The following is an 18,204-nucleotide window of genomic DNA, read 5'->3' on the forward strand; positions in this document are numbered from 1 at the left end:
TTTCCGTGCGCCGAGACTAAATATTGGTTTCATGTAAATTCCGAATTCTGTTTCTTCCTTTTTTATTTGAAGGTTTGGCTACTTGATGTGACTGTTGAGGTTAGTTTGAAATGAACACACCCGTGTGTTGCTGTGTGGAGTTGAGTGGCAAAGCTTTGTGTAGCAGCATGTGTGGAGCTCTCCCTGCGCGGGGCTCTGTCTAATCACTGTGAACGGACAGCAGACGGTTCCCCACTTTGTCTTTCGAAATCACAGGAGATGAATCTCTGTGTTCACCCCTTTTTAGCTGCTGTATTTATGAGGAGAAGGTGTCATTATGGATGTATTTGGAGAGATATATGTCATTGAATGAAACTTTATATTCCTTTGCCGAGTACGTTTGTTGAACAAATGGAAATGTACAGATGAGTGCTATTTATGTTTTCTTGCTCAGCTCTTGTCGTCCTCCACCCTCCTGCCTTTCCACCGAGCTGTAGACGATGTCCAGTTGGTGTCGGTGTTTGAAACGTCATCACATGGCTCAAAGCAGTGGTGTAGTCTGATGTATTATAGTGGGTATACTGTACTGTATATGTATATATGGGCCAGGATGGGGGGCATATCATAGTGGGGGGTCTGGGTGCCCTCCCCCAGGAAAATTTTGAGCGTCAAAGACTTAATTTCCTGCATTCTGACACACTTTTATGCTCCAATTTACAGTGGAAATACCTTTGTTTAGCCTATGCGAAGAAAAAAAACCCCACAGATGACAATTCAAATATATATCTAAATTATAATGCAAAGTATGTTGTTACACATTGAGTGTGTCATTGCACATTTTTAAGTGGGTATTTGGAAATCCTGGAGCTTTCTTAGTGGGTATACTGCGTATACCTGCATATCACGTAGACTACACCACTGGCTCAAAGGGAAAATGTTCCTAAGGATTGGTCTCTTGACAACCCAGTTTGTAATGTTTGCTTCATTTAAAGGTGCAATACCGGTCAACTTTTATTTTTTTTGTGGCTGTGAATGTTCCCTCAAACGACTACTTGTGTTGATGCTAAGCATACCGCAACTGTAGCTTAAACTATAAAAAGCAAAAACACAATTTAAAGTTGGAGTGAATTTCAGCACAACTTTTGTAATCCAGGAACAAAGATCTTCTGCCCAAAAGAACTAAATGTTGACGTTGAAATTGGTTGAAACACGATCTTGTGAACCACAGAAATAGTATGTCCATCTGCCCCTCCCACCCCAACCCAACCCCAGAACCCATAAGAGTAGTTCGGAGTGTCGGCAGGCAGTGCAATCTACTACTGAGCTGTCTGTCAGTGTCTGTAGCCTCTTTTTATTTAAGTTCATTTCTGTTGGATCTGAACCAGACGTGTTAATTTAAAGAACTTTTTGTAAGGTGTTTGTTGAAAGAAAAGTGATGTTGCACTGACATGAAAACATGTACATACAAAAAATGTGTTTTGTAAATAAGCCAATGAAAACTATGTATTTGAATATGAACTGTACAAAATACTGTACTTGTAGTTGTATATGGAGTGATACCGTTGATCTGTAACAAAATACCCAAGCAACAAATTAAATTCTGCAGAGGAAACGTTAACACCAGATTGAAATGTGTTTTCTGTGTTGTGAGCAATGCAGATTTTACTTTTAATGGCGATCTGTCGTTCGGTCGACTCCACCACTGGTCCAGACTAAATATATGGAAAACTTTGGTACAGGCATTCATGTTCCCCACAGGATGAATTATTATACATTTGGTGATCCATCTTTTACAATCACCTAATTTTGCAGTAGAATGATAGTATGGTATGGTATTCTATTCTGATATAGGTATTTACAAACTGCTTGGCACATATGAATGAATCAATAAATTGTTTATTTTGTTGTCCATCCATTACAGGATTATTCAGACCCATTTGAAATAAACATTTTCCTAGTGCTGACACAAAACAAAATATGTACATAAAGAGTACAAGTATACGATTTACAATTCAACAAAAAAAACCTGATAAATACAGGGTGAATACAAGTTGGGTACTAACATAAAGTTAACATTTCAACATAAAACTCTTTCAGACCAGAATAAATGATGGTATAAGTTAGGGCTGCACAATATATCCATCACAATATCAACTGCCGCAAATAACACATCGCGAAAGTAGTGTTATTCCGATACCGATTCCAGTATCGGAAATGCCTCCGACAAATGCTGGTATCGGCGAGTACGCAAGTCTAGGCATCGATCCGATACCACATAATTTAGCCCCAAAAAAATCTACTTTAACGTAGGTTATGTTCTTTTTCAGTTATGACTGACTGTCAAACTAGATAATAAAAGGAACGTGGCATTCATTCTCTGTATGTATTTGCTTTACAAAAGGTTTCACCTGAGCAAGGCCATACAACGATAACAATCATATCACATCCATACAGCGTTAGTAGTTAGTATGCAGCTGTTAAATAGTACTCAATAATATATATTTTTCTTAACGCACAGATATAGGATCAGTACTTAGTATCGGTCGATACTCAAGTTCAGGTATCGGAATTGATATCGGGAAGGAAAAAGTAGTATTGGAACATCTCTACATGTCAGAGTTCCTGAATTCAGATTAAATCATAATTATGCAGGTGTACATGGTTATAACTAGGTATGGGCCGGTTACCGGTTTCAAGGTATACCGCGGTTTGAAAAAGTAAAGGTTTCAAAACCACTAACGTTTTCTGTTATACCGTTCATAAGGTATGAGGAGTGGTCAAGGAGAGAAACTGCAGTTTAGTAATCCGTCTCCCTGCCAGTGAGAGTGTTTAAAAATAAAACACATTGTGTTCAACAGGGGGAAAATATGTATTTTACCCAGACATTTAAAAAAATAATACATTTTAAAGCTGTAATTGCAATACCGCAATACCGTGAAACCGTGATATTTTTGCTGAAGGTTATCATCCCGTCAAAATCGTATACCGGCCCATGCCTAGTTATAACCATTATAACCTCATACTCCTTATTATTACTCTGCTGAAATGTCAACTGCTTTTGCTATTCCTCCACCATCTCAAACAGTTTCTCCTGTCCTCAAGGTTTGCTATTGTTGGTTTAAGATCTAATCTTCATTTATGTGTTTATTAAGGGGAAACTCGGTCTCCCAGCTCTCCCCTTGTTGCTGCTCGGACTGTATAACCATTTGCTATAAAGGGTCAATAACCTTAACGTGTCTTTGACTCAAGTTGTTTTATGACCAATTACATGATTCCCATCAGCCCTTTGTTGTACTTTGTATTTAGTCAGTGAACACGTGAACTTTAATTTGCTAAGCAACATGTTAACATTATCATTAACATGAGCATGTTTCCATACTGACAGCATTTAGCTCCAAGCACTGCTGTGCTGTGTGCACAGCTTTACAGAGCCGCAAGCGTGGCTCGTTTAAAATAGTTTTACCCGTCACTCTCCTTCCTGAGCGTGAAGTATAATGTTGCTGCAGTAAGCCTGTGTGCAGATGCGAAAGGTAACCACATGCAGGGTCTCTACAGAAACTTCCCCCTAAGGAAACACTGCTACTGAAACGCAGATATGTCTTTCATATACACAATGTGAAGGGGCTTTTCCTCTTCACTTACCTAATGCTGACTGACATGTTCACACCGTTCACAGCACACATTTTAGGCCCTCAAGCAACAACTATTACGCCTTAAAGATCGACTATGGCTGGTTTATCGATTAAAGCAGGGGTCGTCAATGTTTTTTAAGCCAAGGACCCCTTAAGAGAGACGGAACAGGGACCCCCTACTACATATTAGAGCCCAAAGGATTTTTAAGGCCGATATCAATACAAATATTTGATGATTTAAAAATCTGATATTCCGATATATCAGCCGAGATATATTTTTTTTTTAAAAATCCAGAAACACGTAACAAAACATAAACAGATTTCCCTAACATTAGTTATTTGTAGTTATTTATGAGTCCTCACTAAAATAATATGATCATGCAGATTAAACATAAACTTGTTTGTTGTATTGTCACAACAGAACAGAGGAACATCAAAATATATTAAAGTTCAGATAAATAAAATGTATAAAAATACAAACTTAAGATATGAAACGTAAAGGGTTAAACACGAGTGTTGCCAGCAGGGACGTTGTAGAGTTCCCTCTGGTGGACAAACTATGCAGTCGCCAACACTCATAACATGGTGGAACGGTGTTTTGACTGTTTTTATTTTATTTAAAAAAAAATGTATTGGCCATTATAAATGCCGATATCGATAGTTTGGAAAATGCCTAATATCGGCCGATAATATCGGCCCGCCGATATATCGGTCGGATTCTACTACATATATTGTATAAAATGAAGTTGAATATTAAACTGGGCCTACAATAACGTGTAGAGCGGCCTAAGGCCTTTATACATACTTTTTTTTGTCAAAAGAATACAAAGCTATTCAAATAATAATTGTTGCCATGATTTTATAAATCATGTTTTAATATTAAACATACATGTGGCACAGTGAATCCTTAGGATGAACTGTATCTGTGGATGGCTCCCTAAGTGACTACCTCACCTGTAGGCCAGTTAGCCTATCAATAATGTTTTTGTTTTTTCAGTAATAGACTGATTTATTTTTGCTAATAATATGTTGGATTCTGGTTAAGATGTTTTAATTTTTGAAAATACTTTTCAAAAATTAACAATATTTTGGTGGCCCCCCTGCAGTAACTCAGAGGATCCCCTAGGGGTCCCAGACCCCAACCGTCCCATTCTTCTTTTCCTAAACCCAACCGTCCCATTCTTGTCCCACGTGTCATGGAAACGTAAGCCCACCCACAACCTTTTCCTTAACCTATCTGCATCAAAAGTGACACCAATAGTCCCGACCAAGCGCGTTTAGATAAAAGTCTCCTTTAGCGTCAATAACAACGCCAAAGGCACCTGACCAAGCGTCCGTATTTTACGCGATGGGAGTGAGAATCTGTTGTTCTTAGGGACTTTGTACTATATTATATCTGTTGGTGGATTGTCCAGATGACATGCAGTAGCCTACTCTCTAGTTTCGACTCAACAATCAGCTGCAAATTTATGCAGTGACTAAGTAGCCTACTTTTACTCACATTTATGTGACAGCTTCAAACTATATGTTGCTAATCATGCTAAACTCACTTAAATATCTAAGTTAATCCATTTGTTTAATCTTTTTTCTTATATAGCTGAAAGCCTCGCAAGAAATGATGGGATAAATGAGAACATTTCCAACATTTTAAAAGAGACAGTAGATTTACCAAGTGTCTTCATGTACAGTTCTTTAGGAAGTAGAATGTACAGTACAGGAAGTGATGTCAAAACTCTTCCGATTTTTTCAGAATAGGGATTATTGTTAAGTGGTAATACCGGTGACATGACACCAGGGGACAGACATTTTCATAATATTATTTACGATATTTAGTTGGTACTTTATTTTGTTTTGTTATCCACTTCATGAATATGATATTGGTGTAAACATTATTGCATTTAAAATGGGAGAAAAATATATTTTTAAACTCAAAAAATGCTCTTAAATCTCCATATATGCAATTATATATAGCAATTTTCTTTTACTTGGAATTTTATATAATTGATTAAAAGCAACTATTGTCCAATCCATGGCTCAAATAGTTATAACTATTCAAAGAACATGCTCATTATTAAAATATAAAAATGAAATGTGACTAAAAAGTATGATTTTTTTCAAAGCCTGGGGACAGAAAAGTGGGTTGTTAAACCACCAACACTGACAGGGGAACCACTTACTTTTTATACTTTCAGTTTGATAATAATCTAATGCAGGACTTTTGCTTGTGTTGGAATATTTTTACGTTGCTGTAATGCTATTTTTACTAAGGTGAAAGATCTGAATACATCAAAATGAGGGTTAAACATGTCTAAAAAACCCATATACGCTTTGTTCTCCTTACAATCTATCATAGAAATTCATTAAAACCAAGCATATTTTAAGTTTTTCATTGGAATAATCTGTTAATCTGACTTTGGGTGGTTTGTATCCAACAAAACTAGGCTACCTAAACTGATTTTTTCAATCTTCCTATCCTAAATAATCTAATCAGTGATCACTTTATTGACCCCAGTCACAGCCCATTCAAGCTAAGTTTTTTAAGTTCTGATGTCTGGGAGAGTTTATATAACCATAGTTCAGTGTTCGTGCTGAACATCAGATACATGTAGAATGTGATACAGAGTGTCGTGCAGCTCAAACCGCCCGCTGCTCCTGTTCATTTCCTCTGCTTATGTTGTGGTTCACACGCAATGAGAACTCTCGCTGGTGACAATACAGACAGGCTTAAGGTTAACACAACACATGGTTGAATTTTTAGGTAACTCCGGACAGAATAAACACAGAACAAAGACAGACAGACTGCTTCAACGTAACGGTTCCAGCTGGCTTCTGATCATCATCAGTCACTTATCAAACTGGTGTTCATCAGAAAACAAAGGTAAGGCGGTTTAGTATGGTAATAAAGTTTTTTTAATGTGAATGTATGAGCTTATTGTGTCTCTTACTGTGCATTCTTATTGTTTTGGGCTTCACAGGATGTTCTTACGTCAAACTTCTACAACGTTAGTATTTTTCCTCTTGTAATTAATAATCTTGTAATTCCTCTTGTAATTTCCTGTGTAATTAATAAAAGAAAGTACATCATTGTATTGTTCCTGCTCAGCCTTTCTTTGGATCACTGGTGTCATTTTAATTGCTACACTATCACCTTCCAGGCTGAGATGATGTTCTTTCATTAAAATCGCCCTTGTTGAGCAGAAGACACAATGTTGACTAATTCCACTAGTGAAGCCGGGACTGCCACAGGTAAGATTTACATCCAGTTGTGTTCACTGACACGAGTGAGAGTGTGTTGGAGCTGACTCTTTATGTCCTGTTGGCTTGTTTAGATCGGCTCCTGGACCGGCCTGTCTGCATCCTCATAGGGGCCCTCTCCTTCACCATCCTGGTGTTCACACTGCTGGGGGTCGTGTGTCTCAGAAAGTAAGGCAGGCTGAAATGATTTCACAAGGAATTTACTGGATGATTGGATGTGTTATTTGATTTGGCTGAGTTTAGATTGCAGTTGTAAAATGTTTATAGAACAATAAGGTTTATTAGCGGAAAACACAAAGTCTAACGTATTCAATATTGCATCAACAAGTGCATTTGCCTTTGAATTGGTATTTCTAGATATCATATTATCTGCTTTTGATCACAGGAAAACTGAGGGCTTTTAGTTCTCACAATGAAATACCTTTTTTTTTTAACAGCGGACTAACACTGTCATAGTACGTAATTGTAGCACAGGTGTAATTAACTATCAACGTTAATGATGTCTCTGTTTGTATTTATGTAAAGTTTATTTCGAGAGCACATTTAAACACAGCTTAAGCTGACCAAAGTACTGTACAAAAAAGCACCAAGATGCTGTATAACTGAACACTGAAATGTAAAATATAAGTCGTAGATAGAAAACACAAAAGAACATCCCAACGACAACAATGAGCTGCAATTCACAAATAGGCCTACATCATTTTAAGAATATTTAAGTGTCCTAATAAGCCAAGTGCAAATACCTGCAAATGGAATGCAGCTATTTTGAATGCTTTTAGTTACACATGAGGTTTTCCTGTACGGAAGAGGATTAGGGCCACATGTGAGTTCTGAGTTTAAAGTCCGAATTCTGAGAATAAAGTCCAGATTCTGACTTTAATCTCGGAATTCTGATTTTATTCTCAGAATTCCGACTTTTTTTTAAAGTCTAATAAAAAATTTTTTAAAGGTGCAATATGTAATACTGACAGCTAGTGTTTAAAATAGTTACTGCAGTACAAATTCAAAATACTGGAGAGAGTCGTCTCCCCCGCCCCCTCCTCCCCAGACTCAAAGTTCACGTTGGTTGCCAGGCTGAGACCACAGCATCCACAACAATGTTGCTAGACGCTTGTCTCACATAGCCAGACATTACTCCACAGCACAGCGGAGTAGCTAACGTTAGATGCTGGCTATATTGACATTGTCATAAAAGCCCGTGCTCACATGGAGCTCTGTACCCAACTGACAGACACACTTTTTCGGCTTAGAAGTAACGTAGGAACTGCTAGAAATCCCACAACCTCGCCATCCTCTCCACACGCCAGACAGACACACTTCCTTGGCTTAGAATTACGATAGGAACCGCTAAAAATACCACTACCTTGTCGTCCTTTTCCACCCGACTGAACACACTTTATTGGATTATAATTACGGCAACAATCGCTAAACACACTGCAAACTCAAGGTCCTCTCTTTCCGATTTACAGCCCCCCTCTCTTGGCTTCAAATAACTCACCGTTGTCGGCTACAGCCGCTTACACGTTGTAAACAGCCGTGGCTGCTTGCCTGGTCCTGGTAACGTTAGCAGTTAGCAGGGTTAGCATGACGGCGTTAGCCAGGAACAGTCAGGATCACTTCACTGGCTGTGTCTCAATTGTTTTTGTGAGTAACCAACTCAGGTACTCTAGCTATATAATTCAATGTGAGTAGCTACACAAATGTTGAAATTACATAAAATGCCCATCCCTAGTAGCTGTGATAAATTAGCCTGAAGCTAATGCTTACCTGTTCAGGAGGAAATTAGCCAACTCTGCATCCTTTTGGGCTCTAAGCTGTCTTCATCTTTCAAATACATCTCCAATATTTACCTAGACGGGTTTGTTACGTCTCTGGTCACGCAACTATTAGAAACATGCCGTTTTTTTTGTTGGGTAAAATCAATCTCAGTTGATCCTGTTCGTTTGTTTGCTGCTTTTATGGCTGTACTAACCTCACAGCTGTAGCGCGCTGGGTTTACGTTTTTACAGGTATATCTGGCAACCCAGCCAGCCTGGGCAGTTGATAACAACAAACAGGCCAAAACACAAACAGAAATTCCGTCACGGAACGGAAATTTCAAAAGGAGAAAATACTGGCATTAGCATTGTTGTCAGAAAAGATAGTATTTCAACTTAGCATGTTTTCTTAATATCTGATGATGCATTGGGGTAATTTTTGGATTTATTACAGTAAATATATTACATATTGGACCTTTAAGTTAAAAAAAAGAAAAAAAGTCAGAATTCTGAGAATAAAGTTGAATTCTAAGATTGAACTCACAACTCAATACATTTTTTCACATGTGGCCTTAATCCTCCTCCGTATCCTGCCATGTCAAAATGTCTGCCGAAAATAGCCAACACCATGAATTTCTGCAGAAATGCACCATAGGTTAATGCTAGGTATGTCGACCCACCACTTTGGTCCAAAATATTTGACAACAAGGAATGCCATAAAATTTGGTATTGACACTCATGACCCGGGTGATTATTCTGTCAATTCTATTAGCCACCAGCAGGTTGAACGTTTTGGGTTTGAGGGAAATTAGATGGATTGCCATAAAATGGCGATTAAGTTCCCCTCAGGATGAATGGTTATCACTTTGTTGATCCCCTGAATTTTCATCTTGCGCCACCATCAGGTCAAAGTTTTAATTTGTCCTTAGGTTTATTATTCAAGGCTTTCTTGTGGAAATAGTGATGTTCCCACAGAAACATTACTTACTCCAACTTTTGTTTCTTAAACAGGTAGATATTTAGTTTCTAGTCTTTATGTTATCTCCAGCTAACAACACAGCTGCCTAGAGCTTTTGTTGGAATCCTTGCAAACCTGGCTTGCACAGTGTTAGGTGTTTTACAATATACACTACTTTTTCTTTCAGATATCGTTCTTTGGTCCGGACCATTCAAGAGCTGCAGCGTAGCAAGTTGTTGCTGGATGCTGTTCCTCGGCTAGAAGCTCCCCTCATGCCTATGAAACCAGGTCCAGCAGCGGGGGACAAGGAGGAGGAGGAAGAGGAGCTTCCTCCCCAAATTCCCCTGCAGCAGAGCAGCACAGTCAGGCCCTCCTCCAGGAGGCTGTGGAAAGGCCTGCAGCAGGTACTACTCATACACCAACCTTTAGTGAGGACAGCATAACTGTTTTCATGTCATCACATGATGCTGATATTTTATGCAGTCAGATATTTGACCTACTTAAGGGCTGCTTTATTTCCATTAGGAGTCAGCTGGAGACACAGCAGAGGAAATCTCACATGCAAGATACGCTGAACTGAATTTTAACTGTACATGTGACACATGATCTGTGTTATCTCACCAATGTGGCTTAACAGTATTAGTGCTGATCAAGTCTCCTTTGGCACAAACGAGACTTGATCAGCACTAATACTGTAAATTTTTAATAAAGATATATTTTACTGTACCTCCAGATAGAGCCAAAATCAGACATTTCTGGTACAAGTTATTAAAAATGATCTTATAATCCCACACTGGGGAAATTCCCTTATTACAGCAGCTCAAAAGAAAAATTCAGAATAACACATTAAATAGATAGGAAAAATATACAAAAAGTATTATAAGAAATAGAAAAAAATAGAGTAAGAGTCATAATAACAGTAATATGTACACTATACACCCTTATTTAAACAGACTATATATACACAGATATACAGACGAGTAAGGTGCGGATGAATGGAAATGACATTGCACAGTAGGAGGTGACACAGAGTAATAAATAAATAAATATGCATAGTGCACAATATTGTCAAGTGATGGCTCATGTTGCAGAATTATTATTATAATGTTGTAGTAGAGTCTGACTGCTGCTGGAATAAAGGACCTGCGGTTGCGCCTCTGTCTTGCACTGAGGGTGCAACAGTCTGCTGCTGAAGGAGCTGCTCATGTTGTGCCTGAAGTCCGCTATATACAGGGTGAGGTGAAAAGGAGCGAGCACTGTGCCTTGTGGTGTTCCTCTGGTGCTCCTGTGGTGCTCCTGTGCTGCTCATCACCACATCAGACACACAGGGCCAGATGTACTAACGCTTTTGCGCCCACTTCAGGCGTATTTGTTTCACAACGTGCGCGTAAAAGCATGGCGAGGTATGTACGTATGTATGTCAGTCAGTGAGGTAGTTGATGGTCCATGCGGACAGGTGGGGGGGGTCAACTCCACCTCCCAATAGCTTCCCCCAGAGCAGTGATAGTTGAATTGTATTGAAAGCACTGGAGAAATCATCAACATGACTTTCACAGTGCTCCCAGTGTTCTCCAGGTGTGACAATGAATAAGAATGAATGAGTGTGTGACTTTGACCAGGATGATGTTGTTTGCATGTCCTCTTAGTCTGCTGTCCTCCTAACCCAAAGTCACCTCTTATGGAATTTGTTCAAGGGTCCCCATGTTACCAAGTCAGACCTGAACCTGCTGCAGATGATTAAAGCAGGGAAGGAGGGTGTCTTCTACCAGGCCAGGATGACCAGAGGGACGTGTAAAGGCCACAACATGTTCACCTGCAAGATCACCAAGGAAGGTACAGACATCTCTGGAGGTGTAGACCTACAAGTATTGCTTTGAGGCAGAGCTGCCCTGGAGGCAGAGATGATCAGTTGCAATATATTCTTACTCCCATTGCATTAAATACAGACGCTTGGTCAGGTGCCTTTGGCGTTGTTATTGATGCTAAAAGTCTCCTTTAGCGTCAAATCTAAACACGCTTTATCTAAACGCGCTTGGTCGACTAATGGCGTCACTTTTGACGCAGTTAGGTTAAGGAAAGGTTGTGGGTGGGCTTACCTTTCCGTGACACGCGGGAAGAACGGGACGGTTGGGTTTAAGAAAAGAAGAACAGACAGTTGGGTTTAGGAAAAGAAGAACAGACAGTTGGGTTTAGGAAAAGAAGAACAAACGGTTGGGTTTAGGAAAAGAAGAACAGACAGTTGGGTTTAGGAAAACTATAACGGGACGGTTGGTTTTAGTAAAAGACGAAAGCGACGGTTGGGTTTAGGAAACGTGACATGCAGGACACGATCCCCGGTCTCCTGGGTGAAAGTTTTCGGCCTTTCATACAACTCGCTACTGTAGTCACGTCATCTTCAAACCCCGTGTAGCCGCTGCTCTCCCTGGTGCATTGTACAAACACACTGAAGGGCGCTTTTTGCATTGCTTATGAAACTGACAGCCACTGCCCAAACGTCCGTATTTTACGAGTTCGGAGTGAGAACGGGTTGGTTGAGGTATAGAGTAGCACTGCAGCCAGTCTTTAATAACAGTTACCTCGTTAGGGTTAGGGTAAGGGTAACGAGCACCTGCAGTGTCAACAGAGACACGGGTGAATCACATAAACACAGCAGGGTCGTCACACTATGGTTTGTCATGCAAACAGACACATTAATCATAACATTAATCTGGCTGCAGACACTTGAGAAGTTGTTCTTTTGATTGTGTGATGACAGTGTTGGAACAGTGTGACCAACTATTATTCACATAGTTTCAGTTTGTTTTGGTAGTTCATATCATCAGTTCATATTGTGAACCCATCTGATGACGATTTAGCCTCTGGGGACCAGTGACAGTTCTAGGGGTGGGGGGCCATGGGTGGCCAGTGCCCCTGTAATATTAATGCTGCGTTCCAGGCGACCCATATCCCGTGTTTTCACAACCTTCTACCCATGAAAGTGCCCCGGAACGGCAGTCATATCCGTAACTTACTACCCGTGAACTCGTACCAGATCGTTGTACTCCCAGTTACAGTTTTTGACGTCACATACACATAAACAACAATGGTGACCCCTGTTGATGCTGTACAGACACCGGTGATTAACGGTGAGAAACAGAAATAAATAGATATAAATAGGCAACGTAAAGTAATCAAAACAATACACATACGATTGTGTATTACTACAGGCTATGTTTATTAAATGAAGCCCAAAATATGTCGCTGTCTAGAAATCACTAGTATCAGCTAGCACTAGCTAACGTCAACGTTAGGTAGCCGCTAGCTAGAAGGGTTTGTGGTGACTTTGCCTGGAATGCTACCAAGTCGTGATTCGTGACTTGAAGTCGTAACTTATGGGCTAAAAATTGTGTCTGGAACGCAGCATGAACCTCGACCCCCCTCTGCTCCCCCTAACTGTGCCAACAATGTTCATACACAGCCAATGTTTCATTTCATGGGTTCTAGTGTGTCCAAGACTTCCACTGCAGCTGTCATTGTTAAGTGTCAGATTAGCAACTTCAGACGCAAGAGTTCTATAATAAAAATGCAGATAAACATAATATAATGCAGAAAAATATAATATAATGTAGAAAAATATAATTGTCGATGGGTTCCGAGATTGCATTTAGTCCAATGTGTTCTGCCTCTTGGCCCGCTGCCTACAGATTCTGCAGAATATGCAAATATCTGTTTATAGAGATTATATTGTTACACACACACACACACACACACACACACACACACACACACACACATACACCACGTGGCATACTTTATCAAAATATCAAGCACCTTAACATTCACATTTCAGATTTCAATGGTGATGATGAGTTGGAGTTGTTTCACTTTTAAGTCTTAGATTCATTTTTTTTTTAGCTCAGTCAAAAAGCTTTGGTTTCATTTTCTCTCTCTTTCTTCCTTGAGGTGTCCGTCCTAAGCATGTGGACACAGAGGTTTCCATCATGAGGAAACTGGTGCACCACAAGAACATCCTCCAGTTACTGGACTGGAACACCACTGAGGGTAAGAGACAGTTATCCGCAGACTGTTATTCCTCTGCCAGAATGAAACCACTGTCCTGTCCCTTTGCTCCCGGTTGAAAGATAATAAATGAAGGTAGAGGAAACCTTGGCTATATTCCTCTCTGTAAGTCCCCCATCCTCTCTCAATGTTTTGATTTATGCAGAGCCTTACATTCTGATCATGGAGTATGTGAGCTACGGCACTCTGAGGACCTTCCTGCAGACCAACAGAGTCAACCTGAGTGCAGACCCTGAGCTACAGAGCCTCCTCACCATTGCCTCCTACCACATCGCTCTGGCCATGCAGCACCTGCGCTCCAAAATGGTAACAACAAGCTATTATGAAGTACTCAGCTGTCGATTGATGAATGAAAATGTAATATGCTACTATTTATCCACACTGACCAATCATAGACCCATGCTAAGCAGTGTTGGTGTGGTCTTCCCTGCAGATAGTGCACTGTGACTTGGCTCTGAGGAATATCATGGTCAATAAGTTTCCCTGGGAGGTGAAAGTGGCGGAGTTTGGCCTCGCCCGAGACTTTACACGCATGACGAGCCGCCGCAGCAGCCGCTGGAGAAACCCACAGGTAAGACAGTATCAATTCTCCTGTTGATACAGTTTGGATTTCAGTTTTCCTATGAGTTGTCAAGTTCCAATTGTCATGTCCCAAAACCCTAATGACTGAGCTTGACACCATCAGAACATTAACTTTAACAGGTAACAACTTGTCCAAATTGTGACTTAACTTTTTAAATATTATTAGTCAAACCTTATTAGACTTTTGGTAACATATTGTACCATTTTGGTCTCATATCATAACAGTTGGAAACATTTTGTGCCATTATAAAAAACATTTTATACCAATTTGGACACATCTTGTACCAGTTTAGACACAATTTAAACCAGTTTGGACAATTATTGTACCATTATGGTCACATCTTGTACCATCGCCTTATGAACTTGTAACAATGCATAACTTTTTGGTAAAAATGTGTGTGAACTTGTGACTCTTAAGTAAGGTAAGTGTTTTCTATCAAGTTACAATGTCAGGACATTTATGGGAGCCCCAGCCCGTATGCTGCAGACAGCGCAAGTCCTCAGCAGCTAATTGAAAATATCTCTCGTGCTACTCAAAAGTAATCTATATTCTGTATGTGCGTGTGTGTGTGTGTGTGTGTGTGTGTGTGTTGAGGGGGATTTAGCAACATCCTCTGCAACAGGAAACCAGAGGTTTCAGAGAGATGTGGCCTTGATTTAGAGAAAAGGGCAGCAGTAACCGTGTCATTAACGTTTCCCAGTTACTCATAATTTCCAACATGAGCTTGTTAGTTTACTAAAGTTATACCAATAAATTAGAATTACCAATGACACTGTATACTGATTTGTTTTAAAATATATTTATTTAAGGTGGTCTATAGTGTGATGAGCTGGTTGTAAGTTTTTACAGGTCACATCTCTGAGTGTAATATCACCTTTTCCGTTGTATGTAAATGTACAGCAGCGTGTGCCGCTGCGCTGGTACCCACCTGAGTACTTCAAGAACAACTATTACAGCTTCAAGGGAGATGTTTGGGCATTTGGCATCGTGCTGTGGGAGATGCAGACATTTGGTAAGTTGGTCGCTCAGGCTAATTACAGGTTTCATATGTGACACAAAATGATTAAATGTAGTAGGTTAGACGAAAGGCCAAAGTGGTCCACTTCAAGTTTAAAGGAGATTTTTCATTGTTTGACTGCCTCTTTTTTGTTTAGTTGTTTAGTTGTAAATAAACATGTTCCTAAAACTGTCGTCAGTCTGGAGATGTGTGAAACTGATCAAATTACATAATAGGAAATATTGGTCTCTTTGTTAAAGTCTGATATATATGATCATAATGATGTCCACCGTATGGTGAGGCTTATTTTTACAAAACAATTGAGAGCATGAAATTAGCACATCCCATGGTACATTTTAAAAGACAGCAGGTAAGTAAAGATCTTGAGTTGACAAAAAAAGACTTGTTTAATCAATACAAAATGTCAGGTAGGTTTGTTTTACTTTTGAATATCTCATATGTAACATCTTTCTGAAAAAACAACATTTTCAGGTACACTGCCATACCCAAACCTTGAGACATCCGAGGCAGTGGTGTACCACATCTGTATTGGTCATAAGAACACAAACCCTGACGGTTGCAGACCAGAGATGTAAGAACATGTTTGTCTCATTTACTTTTCAAAAGCCGCTTTTGACAAGCACTTTTTGGCAGCTATTGCATAGTCTATATACACACTAGAAGCATTATATGCACATGTATAGGCCTACTTTATTGTTTAACTGATTGATTGGATTTTTGAGCACCATAAAAAAAGCAGTAGTCTCATAATCAGAGGGCTCATGCTGGCCTTTTGTAGTGACAGTACAACTCAACATTGAGGTCCAAACTAATGATAGGCAGCTCATGAAATAAAATGTATTTGCTGCTTTTTTCTGTAGTCTGGGAGAAACTTCTGTGTTATCAGAAGTAGAGTTCACGACTGGGCAATAACAGATTTTGACGAAAATAGTATTGACCCAAACTATCAGTCTAAATCTGAATACGTTTTGATCCCAGTTAGCACTATAAAATTGTTATTATAACATGTTTAGTGTTAAGTATGATAGTTGGTTCTCAGCAGCTCATTACATGATGAAGCCCATGAATGTCTAAACCCCACAGACTTCATATTATGCGAGACTGTTGGCTGGAGCCGTACCCTCTGAGACCCTCGTTCACAGACATTGTCCGCATGCTGGAGGACATCATGGAAAACGATGCGGTAAGAAATAGCTGGCTACATTAGCAATTATTGATCTTTAAAAGGTTACATCATTTTTTTCTTCATCTTTTCTATCATTTCCTTGTCAAAATTTGTAAAAATGAACAAAACCATCACCACGTCACCTTCTTTGTGCCATAATAGTCTGAACCTATTTTAGATTAGAGTGCAGGATTAAAGTCATATGACTTTAATTTAGCGTGTAAAGTCATATGACTTTTCATACTTGATCATATTATGTAACACAGTGATTCCCAACCAGGGGTACTTTTACCCCAGCAGGTACTTCTGTTGCCAGAATTGGGTATGTGGAAAGATTCAGCTCAACTAATTTGAAAATAGAAATTGAAAAAATTTTAATTATGTTTTGACTAAATGAATATATGAGCTGTAACACCTGAACACTACATGTTGCAGTTATGTAAGAGTGCGTGCAAACTAGTTAGCAAGTGAGCACAGAAGCTTTAGCTTAAAGTAATGAATAAATGGTAGAAAGAAATAGCTAAAAGTAATGACAGTTCAAATGATTAATAATAATAAATAATAATAAATAAATGCTAATAGTTCTGGATAAATGGTTGAAACATTCAGCTTCACTCCACGTAGTAGCCTATAATTGCTGACCAAACCAACCTAAATATTGACAGTTCAACAAGTATGAACAAAATTAACAATATAATGTGTAGTGTTCTACATTTGGAACATACAATGTGAATTAATGAAGGGGTACGTGAGTTCATCTGACAGGGCTGGGGGGGGGGACCACTGATATGTTCAGACACACCAAGAAAGAATTTATCTTCTTTGTTACTGCAGTTGGACAAACGATAGATTGTAGTGGTGTTTTCTTTAATAAAAATGTCTTGTAGTTATATATGAACTTCTTTTTTTGCAGGATTATGTGGATGTTGAGAGTCCACAGCTTTTGGTGAAAGATGAGGCTGAATAAATATCTATGAGCAGCCAGTGTCACCTTTGAAGATACAAATCCCAACTAAATGCCAAGGCACCAAATAACAGTTAAATGTATTTTTAGGCTACATTTATCTGCTTGTGTCAACCTTTCAAGTGCTCTCTGAAATATAGCAACTGTAAGATGATCACACATAAACGACTCAACAGACAGCAGGGTAAAAAGTATGTACTTATATGTTCTTGTATATCACTGTAAAATATTTGTCATGTTCTGTGTTTTAACTGTGTTTATCTTTATTTTTTATGTCTATCATATTGATAACTCAATTAAAAAAAAAAATCTGTGTGATGTGCCTAATCTGCTCACTGCGTACAGCAGCACAGAAGCTACATGTTTACTTTCTAAAATACATTTTTCTGTGTTTTCTTATTTCTTGTTAATATGTTTTTCATTACTTACTTTTATATTTTAATTCTAGCTTTTTGGTGTATTATAGATATTCAATGATAGCGTGTTTCAATATTTATTATTTATCCTCCAAACATTTGTAAACCAAAAACATATAGAACATATTGGCACGTTGCTTTGGAAATGCAGCTATCAGCAGAACAGACATTGCAGTTCAAGATTATTTAAAAATATATGCATACCAACAATTAGATAATCCGATAATACTGAGAAAAAAATAATAATGAACTAAATATACATTAAGAACACATTTTGTGCAACACTATTTCTATGAGCAAAAGTTTCTTCCCCTCAGCAGTCAGCCTCACCAACAAGGCCCCCCACTGACTCTTAAACCCCCCCCATCCCTAGTCATCACACTTGCACTAACCTTCATCCTGGACTTTACATCTGCCC

At 39.0% G+C, this 18,204-nt stretch overlaps 1 protein-coding gene across 3 annotated transcripts; it reads left to right on the forward strand.

The window, feature by feature from the left end:
* Positions 1-6,196: 6,196 nt before the first annotated feature.
* si:ch211-167j9.5 (tyrosine kinase receptor Cad96Ca) lies at positions 6,197-18,051 on the forward strand. Of its 3 annotated transcripts, XM_031285579.2 has the most exons (13): positions 6,197-6,489; positions 6,587-6,613; positions 6,767-6,857; positions 6,941-7,034; positions 9,769-9,985; positions 11,276-11,414; positions 13,524-13,622; positions 13,786-13,946; positions 14,074-14,211; positions 15,124-15,235; positions 15,713-15,812; positions 16,325-16,424; positions 17,320-18,051. In XM_031285579.2, the coding sequence occupies exons 3-13, from the start codon at positions 6,818-6,820 to the stop codon at positions 17,371-17,373; spliced, it is 1,254 nt and encodes a 417-aa protein (XP_031141439.1). In that variant the 5' UTR covers positions 6,197-6,489; positions 6,587-6,613; positions 6,767-6,817; the 3' UTR covers positions 17,374-18,051. The 3 variants fall into 3 exon arrangements, with proteins under 3 accessions (XP_031141439.1, XP_031141452.1, XP_031141445.1); XM_031285592.2 differs by lacking the exon at positions 6,587-6,613; XM_031285585.2 differs by lacking the exon at positions 6,197-6,489 and having other exon boundaries at positions 6,577-6,613.
* Positions 18,052-18,204: the final 153 nt, after the last annotated feature.

The sequence above is a fragment of the Sander lucioperca genome, chromosome 5, assembly GCF_008315115.2.
Source record: "Sander lucioperca isolate FBNREF2018 chromosome 5, SLUC_FBN_1.2, whole genome shotgun sequence".
Lineage (NCBI taxonomy): Eukaryota > Metazoa > Chordata > Actinopteri > Perciformes > Percidae > Sander > Sander lucioperca.